The 22506-nt window shown below is 49.6% G+C and overlaps 2 protein-coding genes across 3 annotated transcripts in view; one reads left to right on the forward strand and one right to left on the reverse strand.

Annotated features, from left to right (window-relative positions):
* The first annotated feature begins 1955 nt into the window (after positions 1 to 1955).
* On the forward strand, positions 1956 to 17115 carry LOC121590030. Of its 2 annotated transcripts, XM_041909383.1 has the most exons (6): positions 1956 to 2139; positions 3392 to 3545; positions 3652 to 3881; positions 9296 to 9478; positions 9716 to 9925; positions 13408 to 17115. In XM_041909383.1, exons 3-6 carry the CDS (start codon positions 3827 to 3829, stop codon positions 15306 to 15308), a joined length of 2349 nt encoding a protein of 782 aa, XP_041765317.1. In that variant the 5' UTR covers positions 1956 to 2139; positions 3392 to 3545; positions 3652 to 3826; the 3' UTR covers positions 15309 to 17115. The 2 variants fall into 2 exon arrangements, with proteins under 2 accessions (XP_041765317.1, XP_041765308.1); XM_041909374.1 differs by having other exon boundaries at positions 3392 to 3881.
* Positions 17116 to 17732: 617 nt separating this feature from the next.
* The window catches only part of LOC121589858 (DNA ligase 4), a 21097-nt gene continuing 16323 nt past the window's right edge, over positions 17733 to 22506 (reverse strand). The window contains 1 exon segment of the mRNA XM_041909066.1: positions 17733 to 19377. Coding sequence (XP_041765000.1) covers positions 18379 to 19377 — 999 coding nt within the window. The 3' untranslated portion in view covers positions 17733 to 18378.

Genomic DNA, 22506 nt, shown 5'->3' on the forward strand with positions numbered 1-22506 from the left:
CTCGCCGGACGTTTGGCCACATAAGGTAATTTATCCCTTTGCTTGTTCCTTGAATCCATGTTTCAGGGACGGCCAACAGCTCCTTGTGGCCTCTACCATCTACAGTTTCAACGATGTTAAAAGGCATTTTCCAGACTATATTTATGATGATGGAAATAGATACGTATGCCTGGAAAAGTCATCAATTGGAATTAGATATGCAACAAAATACAAAAAAAATCTTTCGTTCAACCTCACCGTAGATTTTCTGCTGCCTTTCTGCCCTGTGTGTTCTGCCTGAATGGTACGGGTTGTCGTTTGGAAATACATTGTTGGTTTTGTTCCAGGAATTTCTGAGACTCAGCGAATATCTGCAGTTTGTCTATGTGGTTGCAATGTTGTGATGATTTCGGATGGGTGAATTTATTTTTATAGCTATTTGATGTTACATCGAGACATCAGGGCAAATAGCTAACATAGGAAAGGAAAATGACATAGACACGGAGGTCGACTGTTCAAAACTCACTAATAAAGACAAATAACACTAAATTCTAACTATAACTATAACACACACATCAAACTAACTTAACACATTAAGCATATACAGCACATACATACAATGAATATCAGAAGAAAGCTCACATCAACCCAACACACCAACACATTCACACAATCCATGCCTGACAAGTGTGATAGCGCGCCTTTTTTTTGAGGTTATGTAGTCTTACTTGACAACAAAACGCTAAGGCAAATTTTCTTGCAAATCCATGACACGAAGCTGCTTAACAGCTTTTTGAAAGTCCTGTCTGGAACTTTGATGCTGTTTATCTACTGCAAAAGGCGAATTAGAGCAGCGATCTTTAGCGTGCCAAAATGAGCTGCTTAAGCAATTCTGGCTATTTGGGAAAGCTCTCCTCCAAGCGAGGAAGCTCCACAGGTTGGGTATCCCACAAACAGATGGCGCCACCAGCTTTTTTGCTATTTTTAGAATGCATGAGTCGTTTGCCGTCTGCTAAACGAAGTCTTTCTATATTCCGTTTAGGTAGAGAATTTGAGGCGTTTAGAAGCCGTTTAGTGGTCGTTTAGTGGATTTGTGGCACTTGGGAGATATCATCGGATGCGGCGTCCGACGTTATCTATCATATTCTATATAAAATTTTCACAGGTCTTCCGATAAAATCGCATCCGATGGAGAGCACAGACATGGGTTTAAGGGCGGTGGCAACGCTCATCCGATGCGATTTTATCGGACGCTTCTGTCAAACGCTATTTCGGTTCATATTGCGAAAATTTGAATGTTTTGAATGGTTTAACCATTATGAAAAAATAATTTCATATTGATCCTACATAAACTGCATGATTACATTGACAGATAAAATCGGATGCGACGATCCGACGGAATCAATTTTTTTTATTCCGTCGTACGACGAAATCGCACGTCCGACGTTATCTGTCAAATCCCATATAAATCTCGTCGGATAAAAACGCATCGGATGAGCGCTGCCACGGGCCTAGGAGGTACCGTGTATCTCAGAGACTACCGGTATAGCGAAATCGCGTACATCGCGAATGGCGTATATCGGGGAGTAGCCGTATACAGGTTGTCCATGACAAACACTATTAATTTCCGGGTAAGTCAAGTCCCGTGGTTTGTCAGCAAAAACATCACTAATTAGTTACGTAAAGTCTCATAAATAATGATGCATAGTTTTTTAAGCTTCGAGTAAAAAAGATTTCCGTACCTGTACAGGCACACAGGTCTAGGGAGGTAGAAATTTCCCATAGTGATGTTCACGCAAAGCGCTGCGGAACCGAGCATCTCCACGCTGCAACCGGAGCGAACCAGAGCGGGACGACTGGCAGCACCACCTATCCCTTTCCTGCGCGCTCTCGAGCGAGTGCCGCACCGGATGGAACCATCGTTCCAGCGGCGCACGGCGGAGCAGAACGCTCTCCATGCGTGCATGTATGATCCGGCACGCGGAGCGCACACATCACTATATACCAAACGTTGAGTGAAGCGGACGTGTGTTACCCTCCCAGAGTGCTGTGCATCCCAAAATCACAACAGTTCCTACATTTTGTATTTCGCTGCAGCGAGCGACCGTACTACGCATCGCGTACGCATACACGGCAAGTCTTACGACAGCGGCATCAAAGGTAAACACCGAGAAAAGAGGGCATACAGACAGCTTGCAAATTGGCGTGCCGTTGCGCGATCACGCAGTGTTGCCGTTCCTTGAAGGCGGCGGTGATTTTTTTTTATTTCGTTCATGGCGAAAGAGTCAGCGAGAAAGAGAGAGAGAGAGATAGGGAGAGTTAAAGATACCCCGTGCGTGTGTGTGTGTGTGTGTGTGTGTGCCTAACTATAACCCATCTAATTTGTACAGAAGCTACTTCGCCTTCTTCTTCTTGCCACTAGCGTAACAACCTACGCGATCATGCAGGTCTAACCGCAGGCCGAACAGTGCCGGGGACGGTTATACACACCACGTAACCTCCAAGCACAGCCAGCCCGAGTGCCACTTCCGAAGGGAGGTGCAGGAAATAGGCCGGCCCCCACCTCTCCGTGAGCCGGCACGAAGCCCCAAGTCCCGCAAACATTTCGCCATTTTTGTGCAGCTTCGCGTTGGTGCTTCTTTTTCCGTGAGTGAAGCATTTTTTGTGCACTCGGGCTCGGGATTTGGATTTTTGTAAGGTTAGGGACGAGAAAATGCAACTGTAGAGCGGGCCCGCCGCTTCGCTCCTTTTCTCGCTTTCGCCCTCTGGCTCGCCCGTGCCGTGATACGTGCCGGTTGCGTGTGTATGCGTGTAACGGCCGCCGCGGAAGGCATCAGCCTCGCCTTGTTTTCCCCTCTCTTTCGTGCCAACGCGTTTGCGATTGCCCTACTAGCGCGGTTGCGCTGCTACGATGAAGATGGTTGTACATTGCTTAACCTGCACAAATATTCGGAATGCTTTATGTTTTTTTCTTCCTCTACTTGAAGCAAAATATTTGTGTGCAAATGTTCAATTTTTCCCATTTTTTTGTATACCCCACTTTGCCTTATTTCGCTCACAGCAATGGATCTACCAATTGCTGTAACGTGACACACACACGAACACACGCACACACATCCATACTACTGGTGTGTTTTTCACGCACCAAGCCGCACTACACAGGTGGGATAGTGTGTGCGCGTGACTGTGGGTTTCTGTGTATGCGTGTGCTTAGTTCTGTTGTGTGCAAGAGTGAGTTAACAGAAAAAGAGAGCAAGCCCTGTTAAGCCCCAAATAAGGTGTAATTAAGTGGGGTTTGGGCGATCGGCGGGACGGCACTAAGAGCAACTTTTTTTTGGCACAACCAACAAAACTGCAAATAAACTAATTGTGTGTGTGTTTGTATGTGTGTCTATCTCATTTTATTTTCCAGCTTCCTTCACCCTGACCCCTGGACGTTGGGCACCGACGAAGACGATTCGAATTGTGCAAAACACAACCGAGCAAAGGACAGCGAACCGCCGCATTAGCTATATACACAGAACAATAGAGCGCGCGCGCGCGCATCAGTGTGTGTGGGTGTGTGCGTACGTGTGATTGAAAGTGGTCGAGAAAAGACACAACTTAGGCTTATTTTTTTATTTTGGTTTGTTGTTTTATTGTTGACCGTGTGGTGGTGACCATCAAAACCAGTGTTGGTGTGTGTGTGTGCTTGTCGCTGTTGCTGCATACGGAGCGAAGGCGAGATCGCCGTAAAACGACGCAGCAATAAAAGGAAGAAGCAAAAACCGGGTGCAATAAAACATACACACACACACATACGACCGGCCACACATCGCTAAGAGAAAGGCAGCGCAAAGCAATAATAATGGTCGCCAGCGAGCCCGAGGACGACGTCCAAAAGAATTCTCCACCTCCCATGGGTAAGTAACGCCTGGGGTAGCCGACCGGGGGATGGGGGAGGGTTTGAGAATCGTAAAATTTCAACACAACCCACGGTTTGCTTGGCGGGCGAAGATTATTGGAGAGAGAGAGAGAAAGAGAGAAATGACATGTATCTATTCGCCCGGTGAAATGAACATGGAGCGGGCCAAGCAGGAGCAGGAGAATGGGACAAGCCCCACAACCATCCGGCTCTTCCATTTTTCCCCCAATTGCATAGGTGTGTTGGATGGTGGTGGCTTTGTATTTTGGAATTGAGTCATCCCGTCTAAATACACAGAAGCGAGGCAAAACACCAACCACGCGCCGGTTTTGTGGCAGCCAGCCGCGGCTTTGCTATTTCGTCTTTTTGTATTTGTTTGTTTTTTCTCCCTTCTGTTTTTCCCATTTTCTTCCTACATCATGGTGGCAACATTTTACGCTTCAAAAAAATTGGCCGTGCGGGATGCAGTTGGTGGAAGTATTTTAGGAAATGTTTGCAAGCTTACCTCATCCCGAATTAAAACGCACCGAAAAACGTGCGAGACACAAACAGCACACAGGATGTGTCATTTCGCGCGCGCTCCTTCTCTCTCTCTCTCTCTCTCTCACGCCACTCACAGGCGAATTTGTTCATCGGGCTCTCGCACGGCAATGAAGCGTGCGTGCGGTGCGTGAGATGAAGTCATCTCATCGCAATTGCCACACACCACCACCACCATACCATCCTATCTTGTTCCCGTGTGTGTCTCTGTGTGTGCACCGTGAAATCATTCTTATTTTCATATCTTTTTCGGAACTTCACACACACACACACGCAGACGCACGATGCTAGAAAAGTGACCCAACTACAAAATCGACATGCTTTCTCGTTCTACCCAATAGATCGGTAAACCTGAGAGAGCGAGAAAGAATGTTGATTTTGTCGCTTGGGGAGGAAATAGAGTGCCTGCGTGATGCAATATCTATTCGCGCATCTCTCTTCATACACATCATCAGCGCGCACACACATGCATATGGGTAGCGCCGGTGATGATGGCGTTTCCGCCGTGTGTGAGATGACACTCGCGTCACACACACACACACGCGCGTGCGCGCGCATACACTGGAGCGTGCGTAAATTGTGTTCCTAGCACGAAGGATTGGTAATTTTGACAAGCCTCGGTTGTAGTGCTGTTGCTTTTGGCTTACCAATCCCGCTTTCGTCAACCCCCCAGCAGCACAAGCACAATGACCTCTCCCACTAACGCCGCGGGTGCTGCGAAAGTCACGCGCCTGGTCCGTGCTGCGCCCAACCCGGTACGCACGTGTGCGCGCGTGTCACTGTTTTTTGGTGTCGACACACGAATTCGCTGCAGTAGTGCGAAAAAACCCATACATTGTTAAACAGCGGAAAGTATCGACTGAAATGGCTGAAATTGGTAGAGTCTTAGGATGCAACACGAGAACAGAAACAGAGAAGCAAAATGGAGTTGGAGAAAACTGTAATCAATTGAGCGTGTGGTGTGGGTTAGTGTGTCTGTATTCAGGGGGTGAATAATTATCAGCACACACAGCAACGTTACTATTCACTCTCGTGTCTCTTGCTTTCCCTCTCGCGCGCTCTCGCTTCTCGCGGGGAAGATGGCGCCGGCTACAAATGATTTACAAATTTGCGTGTAATTAAAAAAAAACAACTCGCAAGCACATTTTTTCTCCAGATACATACAAAAACACACATATACACACACACATGAGCGCTTAGAATTAGACCATTTCTATTTCAAGTGCCTGCTGCTAAGGTCTATCAGTGCACACAGCACCACCACGCTTGTGGCTTAATTAGAAATGAGAAAGAGAGAGTACACAATACACACTCGCACACACGATCATCACCGAGTTCGCAAGATTTCGCTCTCGCTCGCGCATCATCAAGTGAGAAAGATGTGAACGTGTCTGCCAAACATACACTCACACACTGACGCGGATAGATGGTAAACCAAGATGCATCTAACGCGTGCGCGTGCGCGACACACACTTGTGTGTATGTGTGTCCGTTCTGTGCGCCAGCGACTTTACCGATCGCGAATTATGGAGCACCTTGTTTGCGGGCGCTTCATTATCTCCTTTTTCGTACTCTTTTGTCGATGAGAAAGAACGACCGGCGGCGAGGAGGGTGTAAGCGCAAGCGCGCCATAAAAATCTAATCAAAATGGATGACTGACGTAGTGAGAATCGTCTGACAGAAGGTGAGTTTCGCTGGTGGTGAAATCGCCGCTCCCCTGCTCCTTTGCCCGTTGCCGTTGGCACGTGCACATTTCGCGGCAAAAGCAGCAAGAAGGACACATATCGCACGTCTTCTTCCTTCCGCAATTGTACGCAATTGTGTGTGTGAGTGCGTGTGTCCTCCTGGAGGTGTCCAAGCGATCATTAAATCGCCGCGTAACAGCGGGCCGCTGTTCGACGATGAGATCATATTTGATCGATCGCGGTCTCTCACCGCTGTGCCCCGCCCAGCAAAGCTGTGCAACCATTTGTCAGTTGTTCCGATTTTTGTTGGTGCTGTTGCTTGTTTCGCACACATCCATCCCGCTGTGTGGTATTCGATCGGCCATAGCACCACCAACCCTCGCCCCGTTTATCGTGCGCGATCGCCATCGAATCGTATAAGGACATCCCACATACCGATTGCATTAGTTAGCGATTGTTTCGTTTTGTCGACACCCTGCTTGTAGCACGCCGCCACCTCTGCCCCTTATCTCCTCACCATCACAACCCCTCGCGCGCTGCCCGGTGTACGTGCCGATGGAAAGCAGGGAAAACGCACAACTGTGCACAACCATTCGCCTCCGAAAATAGAGAGCGCGCGAGAGTACTCGCAGTATAAGTGTAATGTATGTGGTGTGCTGTATGTTCGCCGCGGTGCAACGGGTCTTTGATTTGTGTGCTGCCACCGCCGCCCCGCCGCTTCATCGTTTTGCTCAGTGGGCTTCCTTTTTATGCCATCCACCCCTGCTAGACTGACTTGGTTGGATGATTTTATTATTATTATTATTATGGTGTGTGATTCTTCTTCATTTCATTCAGCTCCTCACACACGTTTTCCAATCGTTGGTGGGTGGTTGAAATTGTGCTGCCCCGTTACTAGTCCCACTTTTCCCATCTGGCGGCGCACCCTATCCCCCCTACTTCCAACCCCGAAATGCGCAGCACACACACTGGACGAGAAACACACATCCGTGTGTCCGGTCTAGTGATGGGTAAAATTTGCAAGCATACGGAGTCGACTCCGATCTGATTTCTATAATTTTGGAACCGACTTCGGAAGTTTGGTCCGGTCGGCATTATCCGGTCTTTTGGAAGCGATTGGAGTAGTCCGAAGTCGACCGAAGTCGTCAGAAGTTGTCTGGAGGCGGAGACATCCGGAATCTTCCTGAGTCATCCGGAGCTTTCCGGAGTCCGACTCCGGGCAATTCCGGACAACTCTGAACGACGCCGGACGACTCCGACCGCGGGTGACTCCGGATGACTCCAGACGACTCCTATTCTGTGCGATTCCGAACGACTCCGGACGGACGGAGCTTGCAGTTATGGTTTTATCGGAGTCTAAATCGGACCAATAGCCAGAGCCGGCCGAAGTCGTCTGGAGGCGGAGTCATCCGGAATCTTCCAGAGTCATCCGGAGTCTTCTGGAGTCCGACTTCGGCCAATTCTGGACAACTTCCAACGACTCCTGACAACTCCTGACAACTCCTGACAACTCCTGACAACTCCTGACAACTCCAGACAACTCCAGACAACTCCAGACAACTCCAGACAACTCCATACAACTCCAGACAACTCCAGACAACTCCGGACAGCTCCGGACAACTCCGAGCGACTCCAACCCAGACAGCTACGGCTCCGGACGACTTCGACTCCGGGCGGAATTCTTGGTTCTCATTTTGCCAGTCGGAGTCAATAGTCGGAGTCGTGGGTGCACTAGAGAGAGCACATCGCTACTCCGATCTGCCAGCTGCTTTTGTTGAGAAGCACGTTCGAACAGATCGATGAATCTTTTCGCAGGAATGTTATGAATTTTGTACGCTATTTACCATACACTCGTCTCGTTAGAACATCACACAAAATACTTATCACTATTACCTATCCCCGGCTGAAGTTTTCAGTCTTTGTAGCCCTTCACAGACAATGACGCTAGCAGCAGGTAGTTTTTATGAGTTCCTCCTCCTGCAAACAAAAATACAGTAAACCATTAAACACTACTTTAATTAGCGGATTTTTACGATCAAAACCAAGTCAAACCCATAAATCGGAGAGAAGGCCCATGCATACTCAGGATAATAAATATTAAGAAAATGTTTAATACGTGACTAAATAACACTGACGATCGCTAATTATTTCGCTACGCTCTTGCGCACAGTATTGTTTCAGCCCCATCCCCTCAAACGCGAAACTTGTACTTTTTTGTGTGTGGTTGTGCTGTGCGTATGTATGTGCATGTGTATAAAACGGTAACATTCCAGCAGAAGAAACAACCACCGCCCCACCAACCCGCCAACCCAGCGCACGCACTACAATCTGCTTCAATCTACAATCAACAATCACAAACGCACGCCGCTGCTATCTTCCTTCCTAATGCTGGTGTTTTGCTGCATCCACGTTTCAACAACCTCCCCCCTGCAGTTCTCGTCATAAATCGGATCTGCGTGTGCTCTCTTCCGTCTTCCTCAATCAACCGAAAAAGACAACTCCCAAAATCATCGATCAACCGCGCTCAACCGCTGACACAGAATGTACTTCAACGCACAAACAAACACACACACACACGCACGCATAAAGTACAGGCACGCTGAACGGCGGATGTTTATGTTTCAAAGTTTTGATTAATCTGGGATTTTCTAGCGCAGCCAAAAACCAGAAACTCTTTTTTCGTATAGAAAGTGTCAATGTTTACCAAACTGCTGACATTTCAAACAAATCGGCGGATACATTTGAATCCCGACGTCCGGATTAGAAAGTGATCACGAAGGCAAACACTACAGTTTGTCGCGGGGGTTGGTGATTGGCGCTGCATTGCAACCTTTCCCTATACAAAGTTATATTTAGCTTCCCTTACTCATTGCTTTTGGGGACAAATTCGATCCAAAGTGGACATTGCTATAGAAGGCGTATAAACATTAACTTTATATATATAACACCATGATGCAACGGGCAAACTATGGCTATATCGACATCTCGCCCGCACATTTCACCACGTGTCCATGGCGTCCGAGGGGCATAAACAACGTTCGTTGATGCGGGAGGGCAATACAGGGTTTAGGAGGGATTGCTGGGGCATCGCTTTTGATAGAAATTAGCTTCCAAAATCTGTTCCAAACTTTAAACCCAACCGCTTCGTTTCTTTCCGGTATGCTGCGCGCGCGCGTGCGCCTTGCAGAGAACAACGATGACAACGCACCCTCGAAACGCTTCTACCGGCAGCAGGTGTGGACCACGATGAAAGCCCTCTTCCCGCAGGGTTCGGCCTCGAGCAACTACGTCAACAGAAAGATACCACTCTTTCCGGCAGCGGAACAGACGGCCGAACGACTCGCCGACACCCCCGAATTCAAACAAGCGAGTAAGTAGCGGGCCGAACCCGTTCATCATAAGCCATTCCTACCCGATTCCGATTCCGTGTTTGGTATCAATTCCGGAGCCGAGTTGATTCCGGAGTCAATTCTGGACCTACAGTCCGGAATCGATTCCAGAAAACTTCGGACCTAGCCGGAATCGATTACGAAGAAAACTTCATTGTTCCCATCATTAGAAAGTAGCCTAATGTCACAATTTTTTGTTGCTTCTGTGCCATCAACAGCGAACATTAAGGTGAACATCGATATGGCGCAGGAAGCGGTCAAGCTGCAGGTGCTGAAGGCGAACAAAACGCTGTTCGTCGCGCCGTCGCAAAAGTCCGACTACCTGTACGCGAAGATCAAGCTGCCGAGCAGTGTGGAGGAGGTGCCGCTCGTCCAACAGAGACGCATCGTCAAGATGCTGGCCGGCGAGGACACATACGAGGAGCTCGGTACGTTCCCCCCCCCCCCCCCCCCCGATTCATGCGCAATTAGAGCCGTGCTTGAACTACCTTTTTCTTTCTCTGTCCCTCTGCCTGCGCTTCTGTGTTGTCCGTTTATTTTCTACATTTGTTTTCGTACAGCGGCATGTTTCGTTGCTAGTGCAGCTGAGATTAATGCACTTGGTGATAGAGAAAGGTGTAACAGGTTAATCTTGCTGCTGCTTCCCGTTGTGTGATAAGCCAAGTCAGGGGTTTTGACGGTGCAAATTTGTGCACACAAACACACGCATTTGTGTAGCTGGCGATTGCTATAAGCTTTCAAATAATTATCATTATTAGAATTTATGAATTATTCAACTGTTAGAGAATGCGTGCCATGTTCGTTCATTAATTGATCAACCGACAAGTAACGATCGTGTGTGTGTGTGTGAACTGATTCTGGTTAGGGAGCTACCTAATGATGATTGTTTTCATTAGCACTCCAGCTCTGCCACGAATACCCTTTCGCTCACGTCGGTTCAAACTGTTTTACAGTGGTTTGTTACGGGAAATAGACTCCAATAGCTTGCTGTTGATAGAAATTGTTACAGTCGTTGCCGCTAAGTTTTGGCTCTAAGGCACCAATTTTCGGCTGTTAGTCAATCGCTTTGTTTACAAAATTTAACGTCATTTCTTAAACTGAGTGTCCCAAAGTTATGAAAGTTCAGATAAACAGTTGATAATTTAATTGATAGAATTTTAAAATACAACAATTAGTATGCCAATTTTGGTAGTTTTAATGGAGTGAAAAAAATTGGCATGTATTTTCACAACAACAAAAAAAAAAAACAATTTATACAAGGTTTTTGTATTGTTTATATGATGTGAAATAACAATTGTTAAAAACCTGTTAAATTTTTAAAAATACCCTGTAAACTTATGATGATTCCTAAACGAGTCAAACATTGATGCCTTAGAGCAGCGATGTCAAACTCATTTGCCTTAGCGGGCCAAAATGCCACTTAAAATAGTATCGTGAGCCGCTACCATGTTTTTATATGATATTATATGATACAAAAATCAGATTGTTAGCAGTTCCTTTCATCTCACATTGGGATAACAGTTAAGTTACGACAGTAAAAACTGTAAAGCAATTTTTTTAAGCTAAGACACGTATTACTAAAGATCGTTTGTAATAGATTATATCTATTTGGCCATCGGCCTTTGATATTTTCAAAATTTGAGCAGCCTAAAAAGATAGTACGCAAAGATAATGACTAGGCAATGACTAAGTAGGTTAGTTTTATTCATGACAGACAATGGTTTATGTTGATATTGGTGTGATTTCAATTCACAATATTTTTGAGCTGGCATTGATTGGGAAATGCATTTTAGAAACTCGCTTCCTAACAATCTCGATAGAAATCCTCTTTTATTATGGCGACTGAAATCAATGCTGTAAACTCACCCGTACTACTAACCTGTAGCGAAATCGTTTGTAACATCCAATCAAAAGTAATGCTTGTTTGTACTGACAGCTATAAACGTAATTCCTACACGTTTAGCAGAAGTATAATGTTCTAAGCAGCAACCATGCCCAAAAAGAGGTTCAATCTGATACTTTCCCCAAATAATTTTGGGGAGCTTCGACCAAGAAGACATACATTTTTACTTGTTTAAGTGTTTTGGATAGTTAAAAATCTTAAAAATAAATAGACTAGCAGTTCATCGATTGGCATGTTTCCAACATTTGCTGCTCGATTTGAAGCCCACTAGTCCATTCGACTGCCGTTGGAATACCGTGACCATAAATACTGTAAAACTATACTATGAAACAATTTTTCATTATTTTTGTAACCTAAACAAAAGCAATGTGTCCGGAATTCCATGTTCGAAAATACACATTTTCGGTTTTTGTTCTATAACTTGAACAGTTTTATGGAATTCTTATATTTGTTGTACACACATGCATGGAGAGAAAATAGAGGAAAACATCGGTAAGGTAGTCTGCCAATGGTCTGACAATCAGTCTTTTAGGCCACAAAGTGTACTGCAATATCTTAGCTACTGACTAGTTTTTCTTTTCCGGGGCGGAATCCGCGCATAATAGCGCACCATACCGCTGCACGCTACAACAATGTTTATTTTGTTGTTGTTGTTTGAATATTTTAGAGACTTTGGCCCCAACGGAGTTCTTTCGCCTATTAAACAATAATGTCTATATTTTTGACAGCCCGCGCCTATGATATATACAGTACACGACCGCTAACTGAGAGGTAAACAAGCTCCAGTTAACGAACAGCGTTCGCTAATTGGAGTGACGTTTCTATGGATTGATTGTTTTGATTGGCGTTGACTGGAATAAACATACCATTTTTTTTTTTCATTTATGTTGATATAAAGTATAGTAATTCGTGTGATGGCATAAATTAATAGCAAGCGTAGGCAAAATACCCTAAATTTGTGTGAATAATGCACATTTGCGACAAATTTCTCTTCATGAGATTCCGGATGTTTTCATGTTTTGACGTTTAAGTGTTCTTTAACTGAGAATCACTCCAGTTAGCGAACCTCCAATTAAAAAGCACTCCAGTTAAAACACATCTAGTTAACGGTCACCTACTGTAGTGGCACACTTGCCCCAAATAGAGGTGGCTCTCTTGTCCCAAAAGTATCTTTTTTTGAAATTGGATTTTTTCAGGGATGAAAAAAATGTTTTTTAACTAACCACCATAACAAAAAGATATCTTTTCTCAGCTTACAGTGGTATAAATATTGTCTCGGTTCATTGTTCCTAATTTTTTGAGAGCTTATTTGGTATGGTTGAAAAAGCATAATCTTCTACCCAATTTTGAAACTCAACATAAAACAGTTGAAAACAATAATAAAAATCGTTTAATCCATATGAAATTCGGCACAGCATTTGTAGTCATTGTAACAAAACCATCAGTATACTCAATTGGTCATTTAACTAAAGTTTTAATGGTAAAAATGCTTGGTGGCACTCTTGCCCTAAATTCCGCTAGAGAAATCTGCGAAGTTGAAAATCTCTTCATAGTTCAAACGTCCGGAATGGACTGGCATGTAGTGTAGAATGAGAAATGTGTCTATACATTTTGGCTCAAGCGGTCTCGGGCCACACCGAAAGACCTCGAAAGGGCCTAAGAGGCAAAAATGGATGCCTTAGAGTCAAAGCTTGGTGCCAATTTTGTTAAATTACGAATATGTAATAGATTGCGTTACAAAGTAATAATCATGATTTTAATAACTTGAAACCCCAACATGTGGAACGATAGAAGAAAAAAAAAACAACAACAATATTATATTATAACAACAGCAATTTGATTAAGGCTTGAAATACGAACGACTTAATCAGGCTTAGCCTGGCGCTCTGCAGACAGCATTTTGTTTAATGTTTACTTTTCAACGAAAAAACAAACGCGATTAAACTAATTTCTCTCTTACTCGCCCGCTCTTTCTCTTTTTGCCTACGCCCTGCATACAAACAACAGGCATCGATCAGACCGAACCGCTCGACATGGTTGTGGTCGGGTGCGTGGCCGTATCCGAGCGCGGCCAGCGCATCGGCAAGGGCAACGGGTACGTTGACCTGGAGATAGCGATCCTGGTGCAGCTGGGCGTGATCACGCCGAAGACGGTTATCGCGACGACGGTGGCGGACGAGCAGGTGTTCAGCGAGCTGCAGGCGGACCTGTTCCAGCCGTACGACTTCACGGTCGATCTGATCGTGACGCCGACGCGCGTGATACGCGTCGAGCCGCGGCCGGAGCCGCGCGCGATCGGCGTCCAGTGGGGCCTGCTGTCGTCCCGCCGGCTGGACGTGGTGCGCGTGCTGAAGAAGCTGAAGGAGCGCCTGGAGTCGGAGGGCAAGCACATCGAGCTGAAGGACGAGGACACGGACGTGGAGAGCTTCCGGAAGCGGCGCACGCGCGGCAGCGGCAGCGCCGGCGGCCAGCAGCAGGACCGGCGCCGCCAGTCGAACCGGCGCCGCCGGTCGACGCGCAACAGTGCGGCCGGCGAGGGCGGCAAGAGCGGCAACGAGCAGGACGGCGGCAATGGCGGCGGGCTGGACGGTGGCAACGAGAGTGGCGAGGGCGGTGGTCCGCGCATGCGCCGGAAACGGCGCTACTCGCGCAAGCCGCGCCGCTACTCGCGCCGCGACTCGGGCGACTACGGCAGCCCGGACGGGGGCCGAACCGGGGGCGAGGAGGGCGGCGACGGCCAGCAGCACCAGCGGCAACGGCCGCACCCGGGTGGCAAGGGGGGCCGGCTGCGCCCGAACAATAAGGCGGGCGCCGCGAACGGCACCAACGGGCAGCCGGCGGCGCAGCAGAAGCAGCAGCGGCCACCGCGCCAGCCGAAACCGCAGCTGCAGGACAGTGTGCGCATCCGCGTGTCGAACATGTTCTCGGTGCCGTTCAAGGATTTCAAGGACGAGCTGCGCACCCGGGACTGCTACCCGGCCAAGATTAGCCAGAGCCGAAATGGGCGGTGTCTGCTCATCTTCCCGAAGCGCGACGACCTGGAGGAGCAGGCGCAGGCGGACGAGCTGCTGCAGAAGCTGGCCGATATGCGCATCTCGGTGCCGCAGAAGAACAGTGCCGAGCCGAAGCAGGTCAAGCTGAAGTGCGAGCTGCAGCTCAAGTCGAAGGACTTTGGCGAGAACGATGCGACCTCGATCGCGTCCGCCGCGAACCGGGCCGCCCGGAAAGCGAACGACGCTGGCCAGAAGCTGGGCGTGGCCGGTGCCGCCCCGCCGGCGGTGGCTGACGGCGCAGAGCAGCAGGACGGCGCTGCGGGCGGAGAGCCGGCGAACGTGAGCGAGCTGTTGCAGGAGGTGCTGGCGGCGACGCAGCTCGCCGCCCGGGCCGCCAAGGCAGCGAAGACGGTCGTGGAGAAGGTGCTGCAGGAGTCGCTGGCGGAGGCGGACAGGGAACCGTCGTCATCGGATGATCCGGACCGAAGCAAAAAACTGCTCGCCCAGATGGACGAGGTGACCAAAGCCGGGGCGGAAGCGCACGCCGCCGGCCTGAAGGCGGAGGCGGCCGTTGCGGCAGTGGCGCCACCGGCGGCGACGCCGGACGCCGACGGTGCCGACGGTGCCGACGGTGCCGAAACGGCGCTGCCAACGAAGGAGCAGGTCCCGGCGATGGTCAGCGCGACCCAGGAGGTGGCCCGGGCTGCCGCCGCCGTCGCGTACGCCCTCGCCACACTGTTCGAGCTCGTTCCCCCGCCGCCGACCAGGTCCAGCGTGGCCGTCGCCCCGGTCTCGACCGTGGTCCGCCTGTTCCGCTCGCTGCTTCCCGCTAGCGCCATCAGTAGCAGCAGCAGCACCACCACCGCCACCGCCACCACCACCGACACCAATACCACTGCAACCGTGTCTTCTTAATTTAACGCATCGACAGGAGGACAATAGCGTGCAACACTCACCTAAATGTATGGCTAGGACAACAATCACACACACACACACACACACACACACACACACACACACACTTACACACTTACACAAAGATAAGATTTTTTGCTCGTTCCATCCCTTCACTTCTTTCCCCCGTCTTCCCGGACTGTGAAATGGACAGATTTTGCTTACCATTTTTTTTCTTCTTCTCCCTCCCTCCCTATTGTTGCCTTTACGATTACACGCAATTGTCGCACACCAACTCAACCAGTGCGCGTAAAATAATAGATTTACGTATTTTACAATATAAATTTTATACTCATTTAAATTCATAACATACGCCCTAACCCCGCCTCCTCCTCCACCCCATTTTCACACCTCGTATTGTTGGTGTGCATGCCGTGCGTGCGGATGTGTGTGTGTGTGTGTGTGTGCGCGTGATTTTTGTGCGTTTTTTTTTTTGTTCGCCTTAATTAAGGCGCGCCACGTGACGGCACTTAGTAATCGCAATCGAATCGAGGGCGCAAACTATTAATAATTTGTATACGCTAATGTATTGGTGTGTCCTTCCATTTCGCTACACCCCCGCTACCTTCCCAACTTAATACTACCATTACAACTCTGGACCGCTTCGAGTGTGTCTGGGTTTGCGCGTTAATAATGCTTACTTTTATGGGGTTCTTTTCTTTTGTTTGTGCGCATTCAAACACACACACACACCCACTTACTCTCAAGTGATGGTTATATTGTAACCTCCCTCACCCCTCCCGAGCGGGAGATAATTGCGGAAAGGCCTATAACACGCAGTAGTTTTGTTGAGAAAGCGAAGGGAAAATCAGGAAGGAAGTAAATTGCTTCCTGTTTTGTTTTTTTTTTCTCTTCGGTTGGTATATTTAAATCCAAGTCTGACTCGAAACATGTTTTCTTTTCCTTTTTTTTCTTTTAAAATTATTTAAAAAAAAACGTAGAAACAGAAACGGTATCGCGAGGAAGAGGTAGTGGAAGGAAGAAAGAGAGAATGGCGCGCACACAAAAATGCGCACAGTCTTTTCAAACAAGTCACGCTGGCAGGCAGGCAGGCAGGCAGGCAGGCATTAACACGGAGAGGGGGAAACCGAACGAACACTGTGTAGCAGCAGACAGGAAACAGGAAAAATGAGATAAACAATTGTATATGAGAGATCCCTTTGCTCTAAGGAGATAAACACACACACACACACACATACATACACACTCACACAAACTCATAAACAAACACTGTCATATTTATGCGGAATGAATTGTAATGAATTTTGAATTTGGATTATAAAACGGCAAATACATGAAGAAAAACAAACAAACAAACATGCTCGGCTATGCATAGAATGCATATACAGTTCACGCAAGCGAAATAGATTATAGACCTGTATGTAAAGTTACACAAAAACACACACACTCACACAGTTGATGGAGAAGGGTGTGCAGGGAGCGCAGAATATCTTTCCTGCTGCTTGTGCGCCGCCACCGGGCAAATTCGCGCACGTTCCACACTAAAAGAGCATCAACATTTAACCTAACGCCAACGATGTACGATGTGCGTGCAGCCGAAAGTCTGAAGCGGCCGGCAGGTGGCTCGCACTACCCCATTTCATTAATCCGCCGTCAAATAGCTGCGAATATGCCCGGCTCTACGACGATCTTTCAACCCCCTGCTAGCTCTCCCTTTCCGCTGCCGGATTCTCCTGATATATACATCATGCTCTCCCAGTGTATAATGAAGTGGAATAAATTTGAAGTCTAACACTCTTTTTCATAATTCTATTCTTTCGTTTGTTGGTCGTGTTTCTACGTTGCCTATTATTTACAGTGCTGCTACGTGGTAGAAACATTTTACAATTGTATAACGTACATTAATTAGGATTTGTTTTTCGAATAAATGTATAGTAGTGTTGGGTAAATCTGATTCAGATGCATGAATCGAAATGAATCTTTGAAATGAGTCAATGCATCTGAAGCTCGGTCGCAAAGATTCATATATCTCGAAAGATACACGAATCTCTAGGAATTCATCTCCTAGGAAATCTCCAAGGATTCATAGAGCTTGAGCTTTTCATTATTCTACTTCTTGGCGTAACAACCTACGTGGCCATGTCAACCCAATACAGACTTTCGAGACTTCTTGGCAAGTACCACGCTGCCGGATAGTTTGTTTTGCTACTGGAAGAGACGGTCCATGCTAGGTTTGATTCCACTACGGACATGTTGTTTGCTGGGATCGCGAAAATTCAATATTTTAAATATCTTCTTCTTCTTCTTCTTTGGCTCAACAACCGTTGTCGGTCAAGGCCTGCCTGCACCACTTGTGGGTTTGGCTTTCAGTGACTAATTGATTTCCCCCCATAGCAGGATAGTCAGTCCTACGTATGGCGGCACGGTCCATTTGGGGATTGAACCCATGACGGGCATGTTGTTAAGTCGCACGAGTTGACGACTGTACTACGAGACCGGCCTGATTTTAAATATCATACATCGTTAAAGATGCGTGAATCCCTGGAGATATATGAATTTTAATGGATTTATGAATCGTTGAAAAGTCATGAATCCTTGGTGATTGAAGATGAATCTTTAGAAATGAATCCTTGGAGATGAATCTTTAGATATGAATCCTTAGGAATGAATCCATGAAGATTCATTCTTTTGAGATGAATCCTTGTAGATGAATCTTTAGAAATGAATCCTTGGAGATGAATCTTTAGATATGAATCCTTAGGAATGAATCCATGAAGATTCATTCTTTTGAGATGAATCCTTGTAGATGAATCTTTAGAAATGAATCCTTGGAGATGAATCTTTAGATATGAATCCTTAGGAATGAATCCATGAAGATTCATTCTTTTGAGATGAATCCTTGTAGATGAATTTTTAGAGATGAATCCTTGAAGATGAATCTTTGAAGAGTCGATTCGAGAATCGAATAATTGAATCACTGAAGCTTCATATGAATGAATCTCAACGAAAGATTCAAGGAAACCCAACACTAATGTGTAGACAAGTGCTATCCGGATGCTTTGGGACCGTTTCAGTCAGCAACGATAAAATCCGCCCCATCGCACAACTGGCCCGTCTCGATCGAGCGCCCAATCCAGCGAACCTGCAGCAACGTCGTGCCATCCCCGCTTGCCGGCTCACCGGCCGCCATCCGGTCGGCCCACAGCTCCATCTCCTGCACCGTGGCGGTAGCGCCGGGCGCAACAAACACGTACCGCGCGCGCCCCGGCTCGGAGTCGCGCAACCAGCGGCCCCCGTACTGCACGAAGCGCAGCATGTCCCGCTGGGCCCGGAACTCGGCGACCTGCCCATCCCACGCTTGCGCGGCCCGGTACAGCCGTCCGGTGAGACCCCGGAACAGACGCATGCGGGTGGCGTGCCGCACGCCCAGTAGCATCCGCTCGCCCCGTACCACCTCCCGGTCGGTCAGGCGGCCCGGCTCGACGGCGTCGCCTCCCATGCGGCGCAGCAGGGCGCCGAACGAGGTCGGTGTGGTGGGACGCGTGTAAGAGTCCCCATACCGGTCGTACTGTTGCGCCAGCCGCATGCGCGTCGGCTCCGTTGCGCTGAGCATATCCTCCGGCCGGAACGCTTCCAGCCTACCCTCGGTGCCGGCTCGCAGCAACCATTCGTCCCGCACCACGTCCCAGCGGCCCGTCTCCATGTACTTGCGCACCTTGAAGGTGACGCGCCCGGCCACGATGGCGTACGTGGCCGGGGTCGGGTTGGCGACGGCCCGGCCACCGTGCCGCCGCACAAGCCGCTCGAGTGCGTCGATGGTGGCCGCGCCCGGCTGACTGCCCACACTCATCACGCACACGTCCCTGCCGTGCAGCATGGCGCCCGGCAGCGGGGGCGGTTCCTGCTCCGGGTTGCGCTCGAGCGTGACCAGCGCCACCCGTTTGCGTGGCGCCTTCGCTTTGGCCACGGTCGGCGGTGCGCTCAGGTCCTCCAGCGTGACGTGCCGCTTGGCCAGCTTGGTTGCCCGTTGGCCGCCTGCACTCGGGGCCGCTCTGTTACTGCCTGCCACCTGCTCCAGCTCGTCCAGCGTGCACACCTCGTCCGGCAGCTTGTCCGGCCGGACGGTGACGATGCGCGGGAAGCGTATGGTGTACCCGGCGGCGTACGAATCGCTCCGCACCAGCTCGGACCCGCGCAGCTGCAGCGTGATCGAGTCGGTGGGCGCAATCCACACGTCGGGCGTGGTCTGGCCGCACTGTACCACCGTACCACCATCGCCACCGTCGGCCGGGCCCGTCCGCCAGTGAGGCCGCAGCGTTTGGTTCAGCTGCTGCCACTCGAGCGTCCCCAGGCCCATCGACACCTTCGCCACCGAGAGGTACTCGGGGCGGGGGGTGGTGCGGGCCGCCACCCCGACCAGGAACGCGTTCACGTACGTGCGGCGCTGGTTGTAGAAGCCGCCCAGCACGAGCAGATCGAAGTCCACCACTAGCCCGTCGACGTAGTCCGGCTTGATCTTGTACCAGCGGTGCCGGCCCGCCGATTCGGCGGTACGGTGCGTCCTCGCGCTTCAGCACCACGCCCTCCTGCCGCTCGTCGATCGCGCCGTTGATCAGCTCGAGCAGGTGGGGTGGGTCGCGCACCCGCACCCGCCGGCACCGCTCGAGGAAGCCGAACTGTTCGCGCACCGATTCGGCGAGCAGGCGGGCCCGCTCGGCGTACGGTACGCCGGCGAGCGAGCGGCCATTGTGATGCAGCACGTCGTACGCACAGAAGCAGGGTCGCAGCTGGGTGTTGCCGGGCGCAGTGCCTTCACGTCGTGCCGTCGCACTTGTCCCGGTAGCGGAGCGTGCGCCGATCGAACACCATCATCTCGCCGTCCAGCACGAGCGACCGGACGGAGGGGGCGAGCAGGGTGGCCAGCATGGGCGTCAGTGTGCCGCCGACCTGGTCTGCGCTCCGCCCGAACGACTCGCTGTAGTCGTGCCCGTTGCGCGAGTAGTACCGGAACGTCTCGCCGTCCCAGTGCACCTGGAACCGCTCGCCGTCCATCTTCGTCTCGAGCCAGTAGGCGTCGCGGCGCAGCAGCTCCCCGACCTGGCGCAGCTCCAGCCGCTGGCAGAGCATCGGGCGCACGAAGTGCAGCGGCCGGATCACGGTTCCGTCCGGCTCGTCCAGCAGCTCATTCGCCGCCGCCTGTCTGCTCTCGATCTGCTCCACCATCTGCTTCAGGTCGCTCGCACCGTCGTAAATCGTTGGGGCGCTCGGATGGTACAGCTGCAGTATCCGCCGGCTGCTCACCGCGAGCCGCAGGTTTCTGAGCAGGATCCGCACCAGCCAGCGCTGGTCGAGCGGGCTGGCTCGCTCGATCAGCTGCACCAGCTCGGTTCGGGCGGCCGCCGGGCCCCCGTCCGCGATCGCATCGAGCCGAGCGTTCACGTCCGCCACGGTCAGATCGCCCACCGCCGGGCAGCGGCCATGCAGCAGGGAACCGAGCCGGGTCGCCAGGTCGTCGGTGGCAGCCGAGAGCAGCCGCTGCACATCCTCGCTGCGCCGATCGAGCCCGAGCGCCCGGACGTACGCTTCGGCCAGCGAGCGCTCCCGCAGCCCGTACGCTTTCGCTCACGGTCCAGCCCGGGCAGGAGGAGCAGCGCAGCCACGCGTGGATCGAGGGACGATTGGGCTGCCAGAGTGGGAAACGGGGAAGCAATTAATAAGCGGTAAGCGATGTGAAAGGGGGTACCGCTCCGGACAGCAAACAACGGCCCCTTACCCTTCTTCGCACGATTGCGGTAGCGCTCAAAGTCCTGGAAAAACTTGCGCAGCGCCGCCCTCCTTGCCCGGCCGCTGAGCATGGTGCACCTTTTCCAGCAGCGTGCTTAGCACGCCGAACGATTCCATCGTTCGGTCCATTCGGGAAGCGAACACAACGGCAACACTGGCCCTAGCTGGTGCAGTACGGGCTTTATGCGTTCGGGCATTGCTATTATACCCCGGTAAAACCTGACCGCTGTGGGCACAGGAATAGTCACGAAGCCACAGGTAAACGGCGGTTGACTCAAGCGAATCGCTGATTGTTGCAGGGCAACTCAAACGTAAATAAACTGAGCACTTTGACAGCGCACCGTAGCTTGCAACACAATGTAAGCAGCAGGACTAGTGTTTCGCTCAGATTGATGATGTTTTGTTGTTGTTTGGAGCTTTTCATTGTGCCTTAATTTTATGTGTAACAAAAAACGTACTTGCGGCTTCAGCATTGCCTTACATTTAGCTGTAAATAGCGTAAATGACCTTTGGAGTATTCGACGCACCACACACATACGCGTCTGATAGGCCCAATGCACACGCTGTTTATTATCAGCAGAATGACCAGATGATGGTGATGAGCACATTAAAAACTACTGATTTTTTAATTTTTCCTACTCCTTTTAATTTTTTTTCATAGTACAGTCTGTTCCCGAGTTACACGATTTCTGCGTTCCCGACGAATCCGCCTCCTATTTTGACTGAAATACTATTGATTACCCGTAGTTTTTTACTTAATTTAGTATTTGTATACACTTTATCATTTATTTAATATGATTCGTGCAGAAAATTCTAAGGCCGCAAATACACGACGCGCGTTTCCGCGCCCGCGGAAACGCGTATCCCAAGTGCCACAAATCCACTAAACGACCACTAAACGGCTTCTAAACGCCTCAAATTCTCTACCTAAACGGAATATAGAAAGACTTCGTTTAGCAGACGGCAAACGACTCATGCATTCTAAAATAGCAAAAAAGCTGGTGGCGCCATCTGTTTGTGGGATCCCAACCTGTGGAGCTTCCTCGCTTGGAGGAGAGCTTTCTCATTTCCTCTGTACTGTTGTATGGTTTCGCATTGAAGTTATGCATCGCTAGAACTAGAACGGCGATACGATACGATTGTTTAAATACTAAACTCCAACGGAAACCACCAGTACTGAAGCAAGTGAGATTTGAGTAATGGTCGTTGGTGTTGATACCCACGTATCTGACCACACGACCATTCGTATAGATTTTTGCTCAGAAAGTTAGAAGGCTATATAGGTCATTATAAGATGAAACTTGTCGAAACACATTGCAGAAAAAGGATAGCAATATAATGATGAGTTGTAATACGCCATCTATTGATCAAACCAATGAAGCTGTGAAGCTTTCATTTTTTTCCTATGGATATT

This window comes from Anopheles merus, chromosome X (assembly GCF_017562075.2).
Source record: "Anopheles merus strain MAF chromosome X, AmerM5.1, whole genome shotgun sequence".
In the NCBI taxonomy this organism is placed as follows: domain Eukaryota; kingdom Metazoa; phylum Arthropoda; class Insecta; order Diptera; family Culicidae; genus Anopheles; species Anopheles merus.